The sequence below is a fragment of the Strix uralensis genome, chromosome 4 (assembly GCF_047716275.1).
Source record: "Strix uralensis isolate ZFMK-TIS-50842 chromosome 4, bStrUra1, whole genome shotgun sequence".
In the NCBI taxonomy this organism is placed as follows: Eukaryota; Metazoa; Chordata; class Aves; order Strigiformes; family Strigidae; genus Strix; species Strix uralensis.
In genome coordinates, this window is record NC_133975.1 from 127,446,672 (window position 1) to 127,468,579 (window position 21,908).

The 21,908-nt window shown below is 39.0% G+C and overlaps 1 protein-coding gene across 1 annotated transcript in view; it reads right to left on the bottom strand.

The window, feature by feature from the left end:
• Positions 1 to 364: 364 nt before the first annotated feature.
• KIAA0586 (KIAA0586 ortholog) overlaps positions 365 to 21,908 on the bottom strand; it is a 74,704-nt gene continuing 53,160 nt past the window's right edge. Inside the window, exons 31-32 of the mRNA XM_074869078.1 lie at positions 5,690 to 5,755; positions 365 to 734 (exon numbers count right to left, since the gene is read on the bottom strand). Coding sequence (XP_074725179.1) covers positions 589 to 734; positions 5,690 to 5,755 — 212 coding nt within the window. The 3' untranslated portion in view covers positions 365 to 588. The remainder of the gene's footprint in view (positions 735 to 5,689; positions 5,756 to 21,908) is intronic.

The window sequence follows — 21,908 nt, forward strand, 5'->3', positions numbered from 1 at the left end:
GGGAAACAAATATCAAAATGCTGAAAAATTCCTGTAATTCTGAAAAAAGAAATTCCTCATAATAACAATACAAATTCTAGTGGTCTCTTTTACATACAATTTTGAATTACTCTCTTGTGATAGCAGTCTTGTGAGGATGAACAAGCTCTGACGATACCTAGAAACACAATCTTCTTGCAAACTTTGGTTTCAAATATATTTCCCTTTGGCTCAACATTTTAACGGTACTGACATTATACTGAGCTAAGCATTTTTTTCTATCAGTGAGACAGACTTTTGCCATGGATTTTAATACCAATCACCTTCACGTTCATCTGTACACACCATAAATATTTAAATGGCCATTACTGATGTAAACTCACAATGATTCTGAAAGAATTGCATTTTATTTGCTTAAAAATATTTGATATATTCACAAACAGAATCGTTGCTTAGATTTATAATCATAACAAAACTGTAAGAAAAATAGAAAATAAACAGTACTGGAAGACTGGTATTTTGATGAAACACCCAGACTATCACACTAGGCAGACAGATGTACCAATGACAAAATCTTCAGACAATGACTATCATAAACAGCCATAAGCTTTAAAATGTATCTGTCCCTGAAGAATCTGAATCGCCATGTATACTACTCATACTCTGCGTTTGGTTATCTGTATTCACGGAAGGCAGCTTCACTGATACCTTTGCTGCAGAAACATGTGAATGTAAATGTGGGGCAGCATCCTCTCCTAAAAAAAATAAGAAAAGCAAAACAAAACACATTATTTGCTGTCTACGACAAACAACTAAACTGTACTGAAGTCATCTCCACATTGCATCACTCCATGGAAATACAAAAACACAGACACACTTACTGTCCACAATTTTGAGGCTTTTCAGAGTGCTGTTAGAGCCATCAGAGTTCTCTTTATCAGGTAACAAAGGGATGAATTTCTGTGCATATATAGACTGGGTTGTATTTACATACAGATACACTACACACACACACACACACACACACACACACACACATATATAATCTCCAGTAGGCCCAGGATAACTTCAAATATGTATACTGGTGTTTTCCACAGAAATGAAACGAGATCTGTAGATTCTAACAGTATTTCTAAATTCCATCTATATGTGTGTGTCTGCATCAAACCCTTAGAAAACATTCAGGTTGTTCAAGACCACACATCTATATACAATCATAAAAAGCAAAGCAATACAAGTTGAAGCCATTGGCTACAAGTCCTACAGAAAAAAAACACCCTACCAATGCTTCAACTGCCCAAAACACAACTGAGATGTTTTATTTCTTCTCTATCTCCAACTCACTTCCCTGACTCATTAAGGGTCCTTCTTGCTACTCCTTTGTGGTTTATCTCCCTTCTTTCATCCTCCAACAGACTCCAGAGAAAATGTAGACAGCCCCCACTCTGGAGTTGTGTCTTTCAGGACTTCACAAGCCATGTTCATCTTCCAGCAAGTCCAAGATGGCACCTTGACACTTCCCATTCTTGTGATCTGACCCTGCAAAATGTGGGACATCCTGGAAGAGGGACAAGCCACCACACAGCCCAGCCACTGCCATGCCAGCAGGCCCTGCAAGGGAGGGGGACATGTCCCACAGAGCTTCCAGCAGCACTGGCTGCTGAGCAGCTGTGAAAGGTGACTGCAGTGCTGAAAAGTCCTGTCTGGGAACCACTGGAGGGGTAGAAAACAACCTGTAGCCAGACACCAGAGATGGAAAGGGAGAAGGGTCATGGGCAAGAGTTAGTGTATTTAGCCAGAGGAAGGAGACAAGACGAATCAATTCATAGAGCAGGAGGAGCTCCAAGACATGGATCAGGCTGCAGACACAGAACGAAGGAGGACAGAAGAAATGACATTGGATGAATGGTACAACATTCACAAAACTACAGAAAGAGCATTTTGAGATTTCAGCTGTCCTAGGGACATTTATTTGAAGTGCAGCAGCTACAAGCAGAACAAATGCATATGAGTCTGCATACAACAGCAAAGGCTCTCTTGGAGTTTGTTCTTATTCCAATAAGCGGTAACAATTTTCCCTTTCTCTGTGATAGACTAGGTAATTAAAACACTATTTTCCCAATAAAACCAAGAAGCTAGGCTTTCTTTCACCCCAGTTAATTATCTACTCTGTCACTGTAGTAGTAATCTGCTTTCATCTGACTTGTAGCAAAGCATGCTTCAAATGGCTAATTAAAACAACAAAAACCCACTGCTAAAATAAAATTTCATCCAGTGTTTTTCATGCTAGAACAGCTGCCAACAGCCTAGGAAGTCAAACACGAACGAGGCCAAAGACAGTAAAGCCAGTACATGGAGCAACCTGCGCCAGCCAAGCCTCTTGCCCTTCAGGAAGGCAAAGCTCTGGGGAGGTAGCAAGAGCATAAGAGCATTTTTTGTGTCCCCAGGGAATCAACACGTCGCCTGCTCGCCACAGCCACTTACGCACTTTGCAAGAAGCAATGTCCATAGTTTCACTAGACTATCCTCACTAGTTGGACAGCTTTCATCACCCCCAGTCCAAATCCTTCTACAAAGCACAGCTGCCAACGTTTGGGTTGGCATGGGCCGGAGCAAACCTCACACGTAAGCAGTAAGAAGACATGAGAAATCCTACAGCTCCTGAACAGGATCCTGAACAGGATTCAAAAGCACATTTGTGGTAAGACCACAAAGATGCGCAAGCAACGTATGTGTTTTGTTTTTCCAGAAGTACTTCCATGAGCTTAGACTGTAGCCGTGTTTGCGTGATAAAAATAGGTTTTTCAGAAGGGGAACTGCAGAAAAGCAAAGCGTTTATTTGGTTAGACGTGAAGCTGACACACAGTAAAGATGTGAATGTGTAATGCCCAAGGAAACTTTGTAAATCATCCTAGATGCTAAAGCAACTCTCCAACACTGTATGTAGTCTGATGCTTTCAAAGCATGAACTTTGTTAATAATTTCCACAGTCATGTCACATTCCATGATGTCATTGTTTCAACAGCTGTTTTCAGGTTTGAAGAAACAAGAAACAAGAAAAAAAGAAACAAGAAAAAAAGAAACAAGAAACAAGAAAGAAGAAAAAAGAAACAAGAAAAAAGAAACAAGAAAAAAGAAAAAAGAAAAAAGAAAAAAGAAAAAAGAAAAAAGAAAAAAGAAAAAAGAAAAAAGAAAAAAGAAAAAAGAAAAAAGAAAAAAGAAAAAAGAAAAAAGAAAAAAGAAAAAAGAAAAAAGAAGAAAAAAGAAAAAAGAAAAAAGAAGAAAAAAGAAAAAAGAAAAAAGAAGAAAAAAGAAAAAAAGAAAAAAAAAGAAAAAAGAGAGGGGGAAAAAAAAAAAATTCCCTTATCCCAAAGCTCTGTAGTAACTTCCCAAGTATTTCATTCTGGGGTGCTGAAAGAAAGTATCATATTAGTCTACATTCTTCCTAACACATACTCTAATATATTTCACAGACATACTATAGCTCAATTTTATGATGGATATAAGATGCTAAAAGGACAGAAAAATTAAAAGAATAATTCCATCTACTTGTTCAACAGAAAAGTTACCAGGACCTGAGTTATCTAAATATCCTTAAAGATAAGCTTAAAAATATGCAAAGTAAACGTTTCCCTTTTTTTAAAGACAGAAACCTGAAGTCTTTGAATTTGTTAGATGCACACAGAAAATACAGAACCTTGATTTTCACCATTTTAATTGTAAAAAAACAATAGATATTCTATTTCAGCTACATGGGAGATTCTGCTCCATGACTGTAACTTTCCAGGATAGAAAACTGCCAGTCCTGAAACTCTACATGGGCCCAAAGATACAACTACTAAGTTACTCTCACATGTGCTTTACCATTATCACCTCTTGCTTATCTAACCTCGTGCATGCACAGTGCATAAAACACATTCATATGGACAGATAGAGATGGGCATGTGAATAAATATACAAATACAAGCAAACAGGCTTAAATGTTTGTATTCCTGCTCACATATATGTTTTGAGGCACACATATTTACTGATGTCTGTATCTGCCTTTCACTTGTATAGTCCCTGGCCAGCTCCTTCTTTAACAATGTGATATTCCATTTTAGTTCTTCTCCCCATCTGAGAACTGCTTATAACCAATACTAAGATGGTTTCCCCTTAAACACTGAGCTCTTCACTGCCACAAATATGCAGACTGCAATAGTGGTTATAATCTTCTGATATGCCATAAAATGGAATGGAAAATTCCTCCATGTACAAAGCAGGGCAGGGCAGGAAGGCAGGTAACCTTCACAGCTTTTTTCCCCTCTTTAGAGGCTCTGGAAGTACTCAATACAATTTTGTAATCATGTACTTAGATGTATTTATAAAAATTTTCCTTGTTAAAATCCAATAAATGGAATGTGTGACCTGAGGTGACCTCTAGTTCTCCAAATTCATTGTCACTGTCTAATAGAATACATTCATATAAACTGTGAGGACTGGCACTCTTAATAAGTGTGTAAGGGTCCTTGACTGGTAGACACTCAGTGGTGACTGAAAACATCTCAGTGACCCACTGATGGAAAAGGTCAGATTTCAGACTAGAGATTTTTCCCGTTCTTGGCAATCTGTAACAAATTCATGTACAGTACTAAATTTCCAGATCTTTGTTTAACAGAAACATAAAAATTAATGGTGTGTCAACCATCCGGTGACCTGTGAAGGGAGTTTTTCTCTAAGAGGTACCGTCACACAGAGAGTATGCTATATACAAGTGTATCGTGAATGTATGCCAAATGGAAAAGGAATTAAACACACTGAAGGGAGGTTTGGTTACTAATACCATATGGCAACAATAAGAACAAAGAAAAATGTTTAAATCTTTCTTTTTAAATTTTTCTATTTGGCAAAATAAAAAGACTAAACAAGTCTGACTTTTAAGCCAAATAAAAACCACGTGCTTCAACTCCTTCAAGTCGGTGTCCATACACTAAATAAAACTTCTATTTTTAATCTATCTGGAGGTAAAGCAGACCCATATCTTGTAAGTGGAAAAGAGTTATCTTCAAGACACTAAATAGAGAGGGGTTTGAAGGATGAGGACCCAGGTTATTGCTTTAGTATAAAACCAGAACCATAATTACTGTAATTACCTACATATTATTTCCTAAAATTTACAGCAGCCCCCAGCAACCCTCTCTCTACTCTCTAACGTAACAACTGAAGCAGCTACCTTCTAGAGCAAGAATAAACTTCCAAGCATATGTAAAAACAACGCCAGCGCAGTGCTCCCATTCCTTTAATAGCACGGGTTGATATGAATTGCTTGTTTCTTCTTCTGCCAGATTCCAGCTGCTTCACTTTGTTTATTACTGACTTCAAAGTTTAAAACACTGTCCTGTCCCAACAAATAACTTCCTCCAGATGGCATTATCTCAAGCGTTCAGAGCACTGGTGATAGCACAGCACCTGCAGATCTGTAACTCAGCACCTCAAAATCTTTAATGAAAGTGCCTTCTTTTTTTTTTTTTTTCCTTCTGTGTCATTCCCCCATTTTGCTCTTTCCTTACAAAAAAGGATTTACATCTAGGATATGGTTACAAAGACCATTAGCAGGGAAACAGAATTGTCAGAAATTCTTTACAGTAATGACTGTAAAGTAGAAGAACAGCTACAAGCCCAAAGGTAACAGAACCACTGTCAATAGAAAAACTTTATCTGCTCCTCTTACCTATAAGTAAAGATGTGAGATACGTATTTGTGCCAGTGTGTGTCCGATCCATGTCTCCATGGGTGTCTGTATTGTAACAAAGAAAAATTAAATAATTTTCATACATGGTTGTACAGGCAAGTTACCAAGTATAGCAACCCAAGAAGCAGCATTTTCAGCAAAATCAAAATTATTTCAGATTTGCTGGGCTAACATATACTGATAAGAAACATCCATATTTTGATTTAAGCAGTTCTGAAGGCTACACTGAAAGGATAAAATACACTGTAATATCAGTCATGTTACTAATTATAATTATGTACCGTATTTTCAGTTCAGACTCATGTCTAGCTATACCTAGCATATCAACAAAATTCAATGCTTCTGGAATTTAATGATTTATACAGTTGAAAGTGGGTATGGTAGGGAACTAGTTACATGGTCTCAAGATGGTAAAGAATACAGCATTCTCAGGAATAAGCAGGACCATCAACAGTTTCTCAAATAATCCAATTGTTTGGACAAAATTACTCTCCATTCATTAGAAATTATAGCTTCTCCACTTTGCTAGCCCTGGCCACCTTGAATCCATATGCATATTTATGTTATTGTGGAGAAGGTGTCCCTTCTCAGCTCTGCCAGAGATGAAGCAAAAATGCTCAAGCATGTGTATTTTTTAGGCCTGGGACTCTTCTCAATGTGCAAATGCTTTGCTAAGCACAGGGCCCCTGGCTGCAGGTCAGGCCGCTGCCTTCCACTAGGATAGATACAGAAAGCAAGACTAAGATGCTCTGCAAACGCATGCAGTTCTGTTTTCGTAACTCAAAACCAGACTGCCCCTAACTTAGCCAGTTTCATGACAAACAGAAAAGACTAGGCAAACTTAGGCCAAATTTCTAGGGCTGAGTTACATGAAAGGGGTAGATTTACAATTAAAACACTTCAGTTGTTTTACAGAAATGGACTGACATCTGTAGGACTTGAGCCAAAAACGTCTGGATTTAAAAGCATGAGTCTACTGCATGAGCTGAAAAAACACAGTTTCATTCTCAAAGGCTTCAGCCAACTCATAAACCTCCATAAGTGGGCCACAGACACCAGTGGAGACAGAAAACTATATAGTATGAGTTCAGTTCAAGTTTTGACCTAAACTTGGCAAATTCCACCTTCCCATGGTGTAATGTACTTACAGAAACTCTGCATACAAGCACACAGAAAATAAACATGCATACACACACGCGCTTTTCTTTTTTTGTTTGTTTGTTTAAATCCTAATGTATATCCTAGCTATAAATATTTCTGAAAAGAAAATAAATTCAGATCCCCAGTCAGTAAAGGAGGGTGGGACACAGGCTAAGCAGCTAACAAATTTTTCAAAGCAGAATATTTGAAAATGATTTTTCCTCCTCTCAAGTCTAAGGTTCACGGTTCAGTGGTTTTCCTGAAACATGCTATATTCCCACCAATAGCAACACTAAACAGAACAAAAACTAGAAATACATAAAATAAACTAGAACCAGACTTTTTCAAAATCCTAATGCAGAGCCCAGTAGGGAAGGGCAGACAGAATGCAGCTCCAAAAACATCTAGGAATGAGATTGCAGAGTTTACTAAATAAATACTTCCTTTCGGTGCCTTAAATCTACTCCGGTCCTTTAGATTTGGCATATTTTGCTGTAGAATATCTCAATGCTTAACAAGTTCATTCCCTGGCCACAACTCTTGCTGTTGTTTCCCAGCAAATCTCTTCCAAAAGATGTGTAATGATCTTTCCAAATAACTACAATAATTATTAATACTAAGAAGAAATATTAAAAGTCAGTTTGATTTTTCTGTACAGATGCCTGTGATTTTTGGATGTGCAATTGGCTAGAAACAAATAGTCCTTTCTTAACTTTTAAGCACTGCTGTTTCTTGACTGCAGCCACTTTCTTGAGGAGAAATGAGATGAGGGGTCTGTGGTAAACCTTGAAGCAGGAGCTTTTATTTCAAAGTAGAAGAGGAGAAGGAGTTGGTTCATTACTGGTCCAGAGTCTTTGAAAAACACCAGGAAAATGTGTATCTTGTGCAAGAGCTGGGGGGAGGAGTAATCTCTAAATCCACAAGAGACAACCTAGGTAAACAGCTGGTGGAATCAGGAGAATCTGACAAGTGATAATTAAAAAACTGCATATCTAATGGTGTAATTAATATTTTATTTATTCAGTAAAACTAAGCATCACCTACATACCAATCTTTTTCTCACCTTCTTCAAAATATAAGAGACAAGTGGACAGGAAGGTAATATATATACTTGTATAATATATTAGGTTCTGTTATTCACACCCTCATGTTTGAGGATTCAAAAGACATTTTAATGCCATTATCTGAGGCAAAATAAAGAAGTTAAAAAAAAAAAAAAACCAAAAACCCAAACCCTCAATGATCAATAGTGGGAATTCACACTAAATTCAAAGATAAAGTTATGCAGATTTCCCTCAGGATGCAGAATCATTCACTGCAATGCTAGCAGTAGGACTGGCTCCACTGAGACCTTGTATCTTAACAATATTAATTGCAGCAATACTGCCTCCAGCTTATATATCTACATCGTACCACAGTGCTAGCATTCATAGCCTACATGGGGAGTGGCAAGGAAAAAAAAAGTAAAAATCAAAGCATCTTTTTAATTCATAAAAGTTAAATGGTCTGGTTTTATTTGAAAATAATTAAAAAATAATTTACACAAGTCATTAAAGTTGAATGAACAAATTCAATGATGTTTCATCATAAATTAGGGTTGCAGTGGGTTTGAAAATGAACATCATTCCAGTTCATGCTTAAAATGAAGATGGGTGTCCCAGTGAGGGGATCCCCTAAGCAAATTATGTTCTTTTGTAAGTCAGTGTACTGGCCAAGATATATGGCGTCACTCTAGAGCCCCTTACTGCCTCACCACCATTTTTGTTCGGATCAGTTTGGCTCACACAGTTAAATTACCAACAATTACTCCAACACGCTGCTCTTGGGCAGTGTTTGATGTGTGGTTGTTCGCATCACTTGGGACGTGGGTAATTCGAGGCAAGTGATAATCTTTGTTTATCAGACAGTTCTGTATGTTGCAGGTCAAGACTGAGCGCGTTATCTGCAGCGGTGCTGTGCTGCATATGCTTACTAAGCATCACACACTATCCAGCAATCCATTCCTCAGCTACGTGACTATTAAAAAATTGTTAGGAATGTAAGAGGACAACTTTCAGTGGATCAGTGTGAGAAGTCACAAGCTACTTTCTATCACTTAAAAGTGTGATGTGAGACCTTGGTGAGCTCTACCTCAAACAGGCAAGAGGATTTCCTGGGCAAGGAGGGTTCATCACCTCCAGCCATGGCAGCAATCAGCACCCAAATCTGCATGAGGGCTAGGGGATGGGCATCATCAGGAAGAAAACAGGAACCTTTCTGTACCGCACGGCTCTTCAGGCAGTGCTGCAGGGCAGAATTTTCTCATTGTAAGTCACTCTTCACATATAATGGAGTCACTAAATGCCTTCTTATAATAAAAATTTATGTAAGATGTACTAAAAATAAAAAACGTTCAAATAACAAGCGTTTTTCTAGATGACCACAAATGAAATAGCTGTATTTCTCTAGTCTGAATACTTCTAAATCTAAATAGTCACATGACTCTATTAATTTGTTCTGATGATTTTCACTTACAAAGTCATGGGATCCTCCATATGGAAACAGTTTGCCAAGACTCCTATTACTGTACTACCATTACAAAGATGTGGTATATTAAAATGCTTATACCTACAGCACAATTACTCAATTTTTGTAATTACACCTTTTAAAAAGGATTGTGAATATTTTCCCCAGGAAAAAACAAAACAAGACAGAACAAAACCAGCCCTATACAGTTAGCATTTTCCAGTGATACATTCTATTAAACACTAGGACGTTTCTACACACATTTTCAGCACACACGCCGACAATTTGTTAAAAAGACCCCCTTTCAAGCCATTTGTTTAACAGCAGAATATGGCCACTAAAGATCCTACCATTTGTGCATTTCAATTAACTTTGAAAAATGTATTAGGAATAAGCAATTCTAGGAAGTTTAGAGAGGCAAGCGATTTTTCTATTAGCTCTGAAAGAATACTGTTGTCATCTCCATAAGTAAGCATATGTTAAAATAAGGAAAACATTAAATGTCTTTACTGGAGGATCTGCTGGGAGACAGCCATTATGGAAGTGTGCAGACCCTATTCTGCCAAAGACCATCTAAGTCTTCTCTTGAAATGAGTACCCAGTGTGATGACAAGTAACACTGCCTCTACAATTTAATGCCTGGGACCAGAAACTTGGAAAGGTCTGAGAGTAAATATGTGTTTTTATCCTGTGCTATTTTAAAGTTTGTTAAAATCTAAAATGTTTCAACTTTGTGCAATAGAGATAAGCATTCCTCCTTGTAAAAAACACTCAAACCAAACAATCCAAGAACCTTGGCCTGTTACGTGGGAAAGAGGAAAAACAAAATTCCTTTGCAATACTTGGGTGAATCTGAGCTCTAAATTAGTAGAATAAATGAACAGCAGAAGCTTATTGCTCTACATCTATGCTACGTATTCAGCACACTACACCACCTTCTTAACTCCCTCTTAGAAACACTGTTATTGATTTTAATACAGCGCACCCCTCCGTCTCTGCTAACAGCTATACAAAGCAGGGAGAACACTACAGACTGCTCCCAGCAACACTGTGCCTCTTGGAGATTTCACTACCAACCAACGGTTCCTCAGCAGCAACAGTGAGACCAATAACTGTTGTTAGCAACCCAGGAGCTGCTCTCTACAAATCTTGGAGCAGCAGTGAAGCCGTGCCTTCCGAGACACTGAGCGGACTCGTTTACATTAGGTTCTCGTTTGGGCAGATGGTTTTTCAGCCCTGAAGCTGCACACACACACACACAAGTTGAAATTTTGAACACTGGCTGCATTAACTGACGGTGACAACTCCTTTTAGTATCTACTGCCAACTTGTTTCAGAAAGCATTGCAGCTCTTTGATATTCACTCTTCCCAGTTCAAGCTGTTGGTGCCAAACCTGATTTGCACTCAGTTCATCGACAGCTTTCTTCATTGCTTTGGGTCACAAGCATGATTAATATAGCTTGTAAGCAGGCTGAATGAAAATCATTTATCAGTTGTTCGGGTTTAAATATTCCTGGCCAAAATGCAGGGAAATCTGCACGGCCAAGGAAATGCAGTTCGGGATGTGTGGGAGCAGCCTCCCTGCAGAGGTGTGGGCTGCTGCGGGCTGATGGGACGTGACTTGTGCAGGTGAACGGCACAGACACTGGGGTCTGGTAACCACACTAGAGCACACACTGCGACTCCTGAATTTAGGAGTTGTAGAGGGTTCATAAGAAGAGCAATTATGGAAAACTGCTTAAGGGAGCAGCTTTTGCAAACCCTCCACATACCTGACAATGACATAAACTCAATTATTTAGCACAATCCTAATCTGCCACAATGACACCCAGTGTGTACCAATAGGAAAAGCACAAAGGCAAAAAAAAAAAAAATCTTATCTCATGTGTCTCATGGAATTTAATGGCTCCCCAGTATTTTACTTGAAGCAAATTCATTCACATTATATTCACACACATGCACTCCCAAGTTCAGGAACACTTACTGTGCAAGTATTAGATAAATCAATCTGCTTTCTAGCAGTTTTTTGCACACGCTCACAGTAAGACCAGAAATTTTAAATGAATTACCCATTATTTTCTTTCTCTCCCTCTCTTAAATGTCATGAAAGAACTGAGTCCAGATTATATTTAAAATTTAATACATATACAAGCTGAGGAATATGTTTCCCCTCATCATTAGTCTGTCACTGACTTACATGACTACACAGCCTATACAAGAGCAGAAGAGAACAAATGCTTAAAGATCATCTTTCTTTATACAAGACAAGACTTGAATGTCACTATTACTCTACGCAATGTGGGTTTTTTTAAAATCTTGGAGGGAGAGAACACACATGTTGCAAGGTCTCACAGAACAGGACTGTCTCCTACCATGTAGGATGCCTGGCAGAAAGAGGCCTGGATCATGCCTGGGGCTTCCCACTGATTCTGCAATGCAAACCGTAATACCCTTTTACTGCCCAGGTTACAGAGTTATCCAATCCTTCCCTATCCTTCAGAGGAGGTTAATGAAGACTCATTGTCTGTATTTTTTAGATAGCTACTTGGAAAGTGAGACTGTAGTAGCCAAGGTGTAGCATTATTCACACAACCTACTTTTATCATGCACAGAAAGTTTCCTGGAAATATATTCTAAATCTGATAAGAAAAATCCTCATTAAGAATCATTTGCTTGTTTAATTTTCACTTATTGAGCTTTAATGTACCATAAAAGTAAGTAATAACAACAGTGCCTTAAATAAATATTGCTTGTCTTGTACTCATTAATGTTTTAGAAGAACACAAAACTGCCTCTAGATACAGGAAGCTGCTGGAAAATAAAAACTAACCAATCATATAAACTAAAATGAGAGCTTTAAAGAATTTTTTGTTGAACACGGACTTCAACAAAAATGTATTCTGTTCACTGTACACACGACACCAATGGGAATAAGAGCCAGTTCAAGTTCTAAGTTACCATTACTTGGGTAATAGTTTCAAGCTGCAAGGCACAGCTGTATGGGCCCAGCCAGACAGGCTATCACAGCAATGCTTTGATAGCATGGGGCCCTTAAGTGTCAGGATATAGAAAAGGCAGCAGTTGTTGGCTGTGAAAACAGTCTGATACAAACCAGATGGGGACTTACTTGATGGGCAACACAAAGGAAAACAATTGGCTCATTCAACAAAGTCAGGCCACTGCCCCAGAGAATTAACAGAAGACAATAACAGTCAACCAGAGTTGATGCAAACAAGAAACAGCCATGTGGTTACGGTTTAAGGAATTGTTTCTCCTCAGACTAAACATAAAGTTTTGATTTCTTATTCTTATATTCATTAATTTCAGTCTCGTTTACAAGCCCCCTCTTCCTCCAAAGTCTTCCGTATAATTCATTTACGTAGCACCAGCCTTCACACACCTACTTAAACAGAAAAAAATTATATGACAAAGGCAGCTATATTAATCTAATGTTTCCTGAAGAATGCCAAGACCACAGACAACTTTCTGAACTGTGTCAGAACAACTTTACAGATACACAGCACACAGTGTGTTATTAGACACATTTGCATGCATATGGCAGTATATTTACTGATTCTTTTTGATTTGAAATGCATAAAGCCCAGTAGGTCACATGCTGGGTTACCAGAGTACAGATGTCTTCCAGTTTTGTGAAGAGTTCTTCTGGTTTCTTACTTAATTTTTTTCAGAAGTAAACTTCAGATCAATTATGTTACCACATAACAGTTTTGTTTGTCAGGCTACAGTTAAAAATCTATTAAAATAGCTGTTACCATTTTTTTGAAGCAATCAAAAATTTAAAAATTGGCTGTTTCAGCCATAACTCAAAAAATCCCCAACCCATTCATTTTTAGAAGCTTGTAGAAGATTATGGTCCAAAATCTTAATTGCTCTTGCTGTTTTATTACAGGAAATATGAAAGTGACATGTGCAAAGGTATTTTGATTACAAATTACTTACAGAGATTGCACAATAAGTCAGACCTCTAAGGGCCTTCTGCAATTTCACTCTCAGACAAAAAACATCTGAACTTTCTTTTCATATGCTTCAAAATATTCCCTCTGGCAGGCTCTGCGCTGCAGTGCTCTACACGAGTGTGAATGGTTGGATGGCACACCCTGAAAGACAGTCACGTACTCAGATACCCAAGCAAGTATGTCTACAAAATGCAGTGACATGCAGATATCCTGGATGAAATCACATCATGCTGGAACCCGTCAGCACACCACCACAGCAAGCCCTGAGCTTCACCACCTCTGGAGATTGCTTGATGGCTAGTTCACAGATTTCCGAGCTAGAGGTGTTGCATGATGTAAACATCTCCTAAACACATCACTCGGACCTACCATGGGTACACGTGAAGTCTACTCTTCTTTATAAGTGCTTCACTTTCCATGCATGCTTGCAAATAGCAGCTGGGTTAAAGAACTGAATGTATGGTTCTCATTTAACAGCCCACACTGGACAGACAGAGCAAGGGAGTTCATCCTTAAAGAGAGTAAAAAAACCCTACTGAATTAATGAAGTATAGAGTCAGGCCCTAATTGCCATCTTAAGTGGTTCTAGCTTCTAGTTGCTGTGGTTCTCAAGCCTGCGAGCATGGTTTTTGTCAAAAAAAGACTAACACACAACCTTGGCTGCATTCAAAACAACTGCCACGTACTGCAGGTAAAAAAGTAAGGTTTTACTGCAGTTTCCTGCTATAAGCACAGAGCCCATGCTCCAACAGAGCCGTTGTGTGCTGTGCTGTGCTCTGTCTGAGCTAAAACATCTCTCCAGCAGAATCATGAGGCTTATTTCCAAAAGCACAGCCAAATTCTTGAAACCTCCGATGAAGGCGTGGGTTGTCACATTGTAGCAGAGAAGATTTTGCCTGCAGTGCTGCTATTATTTATTTTTCACATCATATGTATCGAGGTCAGAACATGTTTTTCACATACAGCTGAAACTTTGTCTTGAGTCTCTTCATTAGGCCATTTCTAGAAGATTATGAATCTCAGGAACAGATCAGCCTTTATCAAGCCTTAACCTCAGAGACGCTGGCTGTCGTAGCCTTGTATTTAAAAGCAGATGAGAGAGGAGCAAAAACCTCTTTAAATCCCAGGTCTGCCTGTACAGGCAAACCCCAATCGCTCTTGTAAAAATGGTTTTGGACATCATTCGTCAGAGAACGCCTCCACAAAGGACAGCATGTAAAAGCCAGCTGGAGCAGGGGGAGGCACGACTGCCTGGCCTCCCTTAAAGTGAGGACTCCACCAGGAAGCTGCTCCCCCCCTTCTTTTCTCTCTCTCTCTTTTTTTTTTTTTTTAATCAGGAAGGAAGCTTCATCTTCAGAAACAAGCATTCCCCATGTAATCTCCCTGCTTGCCTGTCTCTAGGAGTGGGTCCAATTACTGAAATAAGCTACATGCACTTTTAAGAAGTTAATCGTGTATTTACACTGTAACTCAAACTAGTAAATATTTCCCATTTATAATTTAGATTTACATAACAGGGCACAATGGCAGCTGTTAAGTAAATAAAACAATTTTCCCAAGATCTGTAATTATGGTTTTAGGATTATAAAAACAAACTAAAAAAAACCCAGAAATTAAGCAACTGCCAGCAAATTCTATGCTTTTTACTTCTACTGAAGATACAATGGCCTGACAAGGACAGAAACTGCAGCTGTTATACTGTCTTTAAACAAACATAGCTCTGACCAAGTCTTGCAATATGTACAGTGCATAAAACAAGGCCACTATATGCAACCCTGAGACTATTACTTTACTTAACAACCTGAGTTAGGACAGAGGTCTGCAGGTCAACCCATATTAAGTCCAACCTGCTCTGACTGCGTAGTTTTGAGCTAAAACATAAATGTAATTCTACCAGACCCAGAAAACGCGAGATACACATTTTCATTGTTTGTGTATGGTTGATGATTTATTATTTTGTATTAAAACTACATGCCTATCTGACATTAAAAAAGAAAGAGTTAATGAAAATCAAAGTTGTGCCATACACAAACAGTTACTTCCCTGCGGCCAAAGCATTGGGAGAAAAATGCATTTTACAGAATTGCTACATATTTTGTGTCACGCTTACCAACTTCCACTCAGGTTGTTTAGAACTGTGCTTAAAAACAGTTCTTCCTTCTTTAAAAGCAACACATAAGTTTTAGATTAGAGAAGAGTGACAACACAGATACAAAGGTTCTAAACCTAAATTAAGTTTTTCGAGGTGTAGGGTTTTTTTTCCTTGAATGACAGCATTCACGATAAAAACCAGAACACAGTAGTCCAAGACAAAATTTAACCCATCTCCATAATTCACTACTGTTCCTTGCAAATGCAGTCGCCAAAAGCACATTTGCAACTGGTATTTCAGAGATGAGGCTTTGTTGTATTTTACTTTAAAAATTTGTTTCGTGGAAGATGAAAAGTGCTTTAACCAAGTTCTACATTTGCACATGTTATTCAACGCTATTACAAAATGCAGTCCCATATGCAGTCTCAGCAGTGAGCAACAAGTCAGGCATGACACCTTTAATCTTCGCTCACCAGTCCTTACCCTATTTTAAAAAAAGAAAGCTACTTCGGCAGACTGCATTTCTCAAAGTCAGGATGCTATCAAAGAGTAGCATTACCGTTCTTTATATAGTATTCTTCATTTGGAAGACATCCTAGATAACATTTACTCCATGCTGTTCCCTTATTTGAAAGGTTCCTGAGCTCCTAGTCTTAAGAAATTAATCATATGAGTACGTGAAACATATATTTATATTTAATTATAGGCAGTCTTTGTATCACTGTATTGAAAAGGTGGTGCTGGAAAAACCTGGCCTCTCTTCAGTGCATGAAGTAGAAGGTCTGTTTAGTCCTAAAGTATCTAGAAAAATAAGCAAATAAAGTACCTAGTAATGACACTGTTCATGAGTGTGAAAACTGCCTGTAAATCAAGCCCCTTCACAATATAATAAGCAGTAAAATTAAAAAAAAATAACATTACAATTTGACTGTGGACACCAATCATCTAAACAGCCATCTCTATTGGCCAGTTAGATTTTATTAATAACTTTACAGCTATGCCTTGCCTCTGCTAGCAGTGCAAAAATTTACAAAGCATAAAAAAGAAAAAGAAAAAATGTAATGGCTGAGAAAGACATCTTTTGTAAATCCCCCATCTCCTTTATAAAAGAGGTTTGGGGGCAGACAGTCTGAATCTGTGGGTTATTCATCACCCACACTAAGCTACCTCCACTTGGCATATACACTTCTCCTCCTAGCAATTTCTCTTCTACCCAGCCACTCCCCATACAAACAGCTGGCTCCTTCCAGTTTTTATGTAGTGCTTTAAAAAGTTGAATCAAGAGCTCTTTAAGAACAGGTAAAGCTGAAGGGACTCCAGCTGCCTCTGTCCAAGGATCACCAAAACTAACACAGCAGGGAAAGCAGAAGCTGTTCCTTCTGTTGCATTGCTCTCAGACATGCACAAGCCACTGAATTATAAAGGGTAACATCTGCCTTCCCTGCCAACCAGAAAAATAAAACAAACTTGGCACATACTGAAGACAGAAAGCCTACATATCTCCTACCGCAGTGCTATATATATTTCTCCAAGTTGAAATATGTGTTTGTAATACTCCTTGTCTTCACCTGTTACCATGCAGTATCCATGCAATGTGTTGCCAGCACCTGAAGGCATCAAGACTTCCCGGTCTGATACTGATGCCTTTTATAAAAAAGAGGCCTATTTAAATGACTGTTAATCCAAGTAAAGATGGTCGTCCTAAAAGATCCTGTAGTGCATCTGGCAACTGAACTAAGGCAGAGTCAGCAACTGGTCTACCTGAGATGGCTGGAATGGTTCCTGACTCCAGCTTAGCGGGCATTGATGTACCAGGCTGAAAACGATAGTGACTATGGGGAAATACATCTTGTTCAGGAAACTGTCTTTGCAGGCTGTAATCTCTGGCAGAGGCTGTAGCATACTGCTGGAGGTAGTAACTCCAACCAAATGCTCTGCTGAATAAGAAAATGACAATGCTATTTATTACAAAACATCTTCTTATAGTGATATACTGAGACACATTGTTTGGAACAACTAGGAATCTCAATTGAAATTCATTTGCCATCATCACTGCTAGCAAATAGGCATCTGAATTAAAGTAGTACAAAACCATAAAAATCAAATGCCTCTTTATAACATTATGACAGAGATGATGTGTAAAGGGACTTCAGACACAATTAAATGTATGTAAATGAGTAGCAGGTTGAGAGGAGACTATTCTGATCATTTTCTATGACCTACCACAACAACAGGCCATGGAACAGCTAAGCATGCTTACTTTCTAGACGCACATCAGTCCTTTCTTATTAAACCATGGGCTCAGAGCTGTGGAACCACTAATTTGTGAGAAACTTCTCCCTCCAGAGAAGAGCTAACTGGAAACAGCCCTGGGGCTGATGTAAGCATTAAGTACATGGGGAGTCTCTGTCCTTAGGTGGCTTACCCAAGCCCATTAATTTTTTGTGTGTGTCCCCCATTTATATAAGCAATGTTTGCATGAAAGGGGAAAGCAGGTCAGCCTAGTCAGCCTGCTACCATCTGCTTTTATTCAGAGTTACTCAAGATCAGTGCCAGTGGGATCAGTGCCCATTAAGGGGGTTTATTGTGTGTGTTTATTTTTTGCTCTTTACAATGAAGGCAACAGCAATTACTGTAAGTTTGTAAAAGTGCATACAAATCATAATACACAATACAAAGCTGTTTCAGTCAGATCCTGGCGTGTTTACGAATCCTACACAGGCTGTGAGAAAGACTGCTTTGGCACAACAATTTGGATGGACTGGTGAGGAGTGTGTTAGTGTCCAGGAGATCTGAAACCGTGTTTAATACTTGCTATCAAGACCATACCCTGCTTGCAATGCACAGCGACTCCAGCTGATTCACCACCCCTTGAAAATCTCACACAAAAGAAAAAGCATCACATTCTAGCTTGGCCCCCAGAAGGGCTGACAATAGGTGGATTTATACAACTGGAAATGGGAACTGGTAAAAGATCAAAGGTAGACTGGTAAAGTGGAAATAGCAATTTAGGGCTCTCAGCTAGTACATTACAACTCCTAAGAGTGGATATGCAGCAGCAAGAGGTACTCTCCTCTTAATGAGAACTCTGCCTAGAGTATGCCTGGCTACTAGAGACACAAGCTACCAAAAAACCCCAAACCAAACCAAAAAAACCCAAACCAATCAACAATCAAAAAACCTCCCCAAACTAGCAAAAAGGGAAAAAAAGGGAAAATACAGAGAAATCCACATTGCAGGGATGAGGCAGTGGTGCTGCATGCAGCTTAGCAGAACTGCTGGCAGTCTGGACTGCTCTGGTTCCAGCAGGTAGTCGCAAGTGTTTGAAAAGCAAATGCAATTATGAATCAAATATTTTTTTTTTTAAGAGATTATAATAAGTTGGGAAGTAAAATCCTTTACATTATTAAGATATGATGATCAGAGGGCTGGAGCACCTCCCTTATGAGGACAGGCTGAATGTTGGGGTTGTTCAGCCTGTCAGGGAGACCTTATAGCAGCCTTCCAGTACTTAAAGGGGGCTACAGGAAAGGTGGGGAGGGACTCTTTTATCAGGGGTGTTGGGATAGGACAAGGGGTAACAGTTTTAAACTGACAGAGGGTAGATTTAGATTAGATGTAAGGAAGAAATTCTTTACTGTGAGGGTGGTGAAGCACTGGGGCAGGTTGCCCAGAGAGGTTGTGGCTGCCCCCTCCGCGGCAGTGTTCAAGGCCAGGTTGGACGGGGCTTTCAGCAACCTGGTCTAGCAGAAGGTGTCCCTGCTCGTGGCAGGGGGTTGGACTAGATGATCTTTAAGGTCCCTTCCAACCCAAACCATTCTATGATACTATATATTTAAGAACAGAAGATCCTCAGAACCCTCTGGCGTCTGTGTGATGCGATACAGACAGCTGATGCTCAGCAGGCACCTGTGCTGAGTACCACATGATATTTTGACGCAAAAAGGACATACAAACTCCAGAATGTACACTGGATGCTTTATGCAGCAGTACCACAGGTTTGCAGCTTACCAGTACGAAAAAGGGACTGGTCCCCTCATTATTTGCACATTACAACCCTCATGTATGAGTGAAATACCAGGCTTAATTTTGTCATTGCCCTGAACTTTAGTTTATGATACATAAAATGCACTTTGAGGGATGCCACAGGTCACCGGATTAGATCACCTACAATCCTTTAAAATCTAGGTTTGAAGAGGGAATCAGATGAGATTTCTGGATATTTACCTTGAGCCCCAGTAAATCTCAAAAAAGACAAGTAAAAAATCCATGTATTTGACAGTCTCTGTAGGAAGTAATCCTTTAAGTAGTGATCATGTCAGTTTGAGTAAGTTCTTCTTTCCCTTTCTGCAGAAAAAAAAAACAACTGGTGCTGGAACTTCAGTGAAAATCCCTGCTGCTGCGTACAGACCAGAGGAGGGACTTGGTATAGGAATACACCCTGAACCTCAGCAAAGTAAGTGGACTTTAAAAACAAGTTATCTGATCAAAAGAGAGAAAGAAGCAACTGTGAACTGCTTTCACCTGCTCAAGCAATGGGGCTATAGATGCCAGCCTCACCTCCCAAACTTACAAATTCTGCCCAGGAACATTAAGCCCACACTGAACTATTTCTTGCTTTATTCTTTTTACTGTATGAAAAGTGCAAAATACATTCCTTCCAAAGATTAACCATACATACCATCCAGCAGAGTGCAGAAGTTGATTCTCATGTGGAATGTACAAGGGAAGCTTGAACATATACAAAGCTGTAGAGATTTCGTGATGGGTGTAAAGCATCATCTGTATGGGCACCAAGGGAAGACTAAAAGGGGAATTTTTCTGCTGTTGTACATACCTCCCACAGCAAAAGCCTCAGCACAAGGTCAGAGAAATGTCTTGACAGTACTGCAGCAGTGAGAGAGCGCTATATCCCTCGGTGCCATTTAAGGAGGTATGCAGTAAGAGGAGAACTAACTCTCAACCTCTTACAAGAAAATTGCCAAGTAAACAAAAACCTAATGCATGTAGATCCGTAAGAAAAGGGCCAGGTGATATGTGGTGTGGAACTGGACTCCAGGAGAATGACTTCTACCCGAGCATGCCAGTCAGTAGGAAATCCTCAGACTGCAAGGCAATAGGAGCCTGCTTGGTACAGTTTTCTTTAGATATAAACTGGGGTTTTTTTTTTTGGTTTTCATTTCTCCATCTGATTACTGGATTTCAATTTATTTAGATGCCTCAAAAAATCGAATTATATTCTAGGAATCTAAAATACATACCAGGGAAATTTGTGCTAGTAGTTCCTGTTGTTCACGCCTTTGGCACAAGTAAGTGAGGGGAAGAAATGACAGGTCTAGGAGACCAGAGGATCATTTCCCAGAAAGAGATCTTTAGTGAATGGCTGCAAGAACGTGCACAGTCCCATGAAACCCACAGCAGTTCCTGGTTTCCCAAGACCCTAACTTGAAGCAGCAGCACACACCCACAGCAGAAGGACATCATTGTCTACAGTAACAATTCTACACAAGACTTTGCCTTAAGCTATGAAAAATCAAACTTCTGTTTTAATATTTTGTCTGAAAAATAACTGAAGTAACTCAGTGGGAGAAGAAGCAACCATAGATGTAAATGACACTTCTTAACAGATAAATAATTTTTACGAAAGCCAAGAAATTGAAAACTCCTCTGCCAAATGTACTGTAACACAGCTAAATATTGACTTACAGTAATTCAAAATAGAAACTTTCAAGTGTGTCTATGGAGGATTTTATGTGGGGATATTATGTAAAATGCATACTTACTGCTCAGATGCATGTTTTCTAATGCATGGGCTCTCATGTAACTGCTGTGGATGCATGCAGAAGAAGCAAACAAAAACTCTTTGAGAACTGGTGTTCTAACACACTTGGAGCACCTAAAAGCTAATGATTACTTATAGAAAAGACAGAGTTTCTGTGGGAAACGCAGCTTTGAATTTTCTGACTTGCCCAAATGTAAAATATATTAACTGAATTATGTCAATGAGCCATCTGATAGCACGGGGAGGTAACTGTATAGGAAAACCAGAGTCAAAATAGACCAGAAATAAGAGTTCTAAAGAAGCACTGAAAAACTTACATAAACCTCTGACAGGACATACGCTTGAAAAATGCCATAATTATAGCTCAGAAATTGAAGTAATGAAATCACTAAGATCTTCTCTCAGAAATTAGTCAAATTCAAGGAGCAATGCAGGCTACACAAATTATTTCTACCTCTCCGGTTGTGGTGGTGCTCTCTACAGTGTGAAAGAATAGCTCTGTTTTGCTTCACTAGCTGCTATTTTCAGGGTGGTATGGACAGTCTTTAGCAAAAGCCTTTAGTGAAATTCAGGCCAAAATAAGAAACAGCAGGATATTAAGGAGAAAGTAAACTTCCAGTAGAATAGTTGTTAAGAGTTTGACCAAAACAGTTCCAGTTCCAAGAAAAAAAATAAAGACCTTTAGCCTTATCCTAATCTTC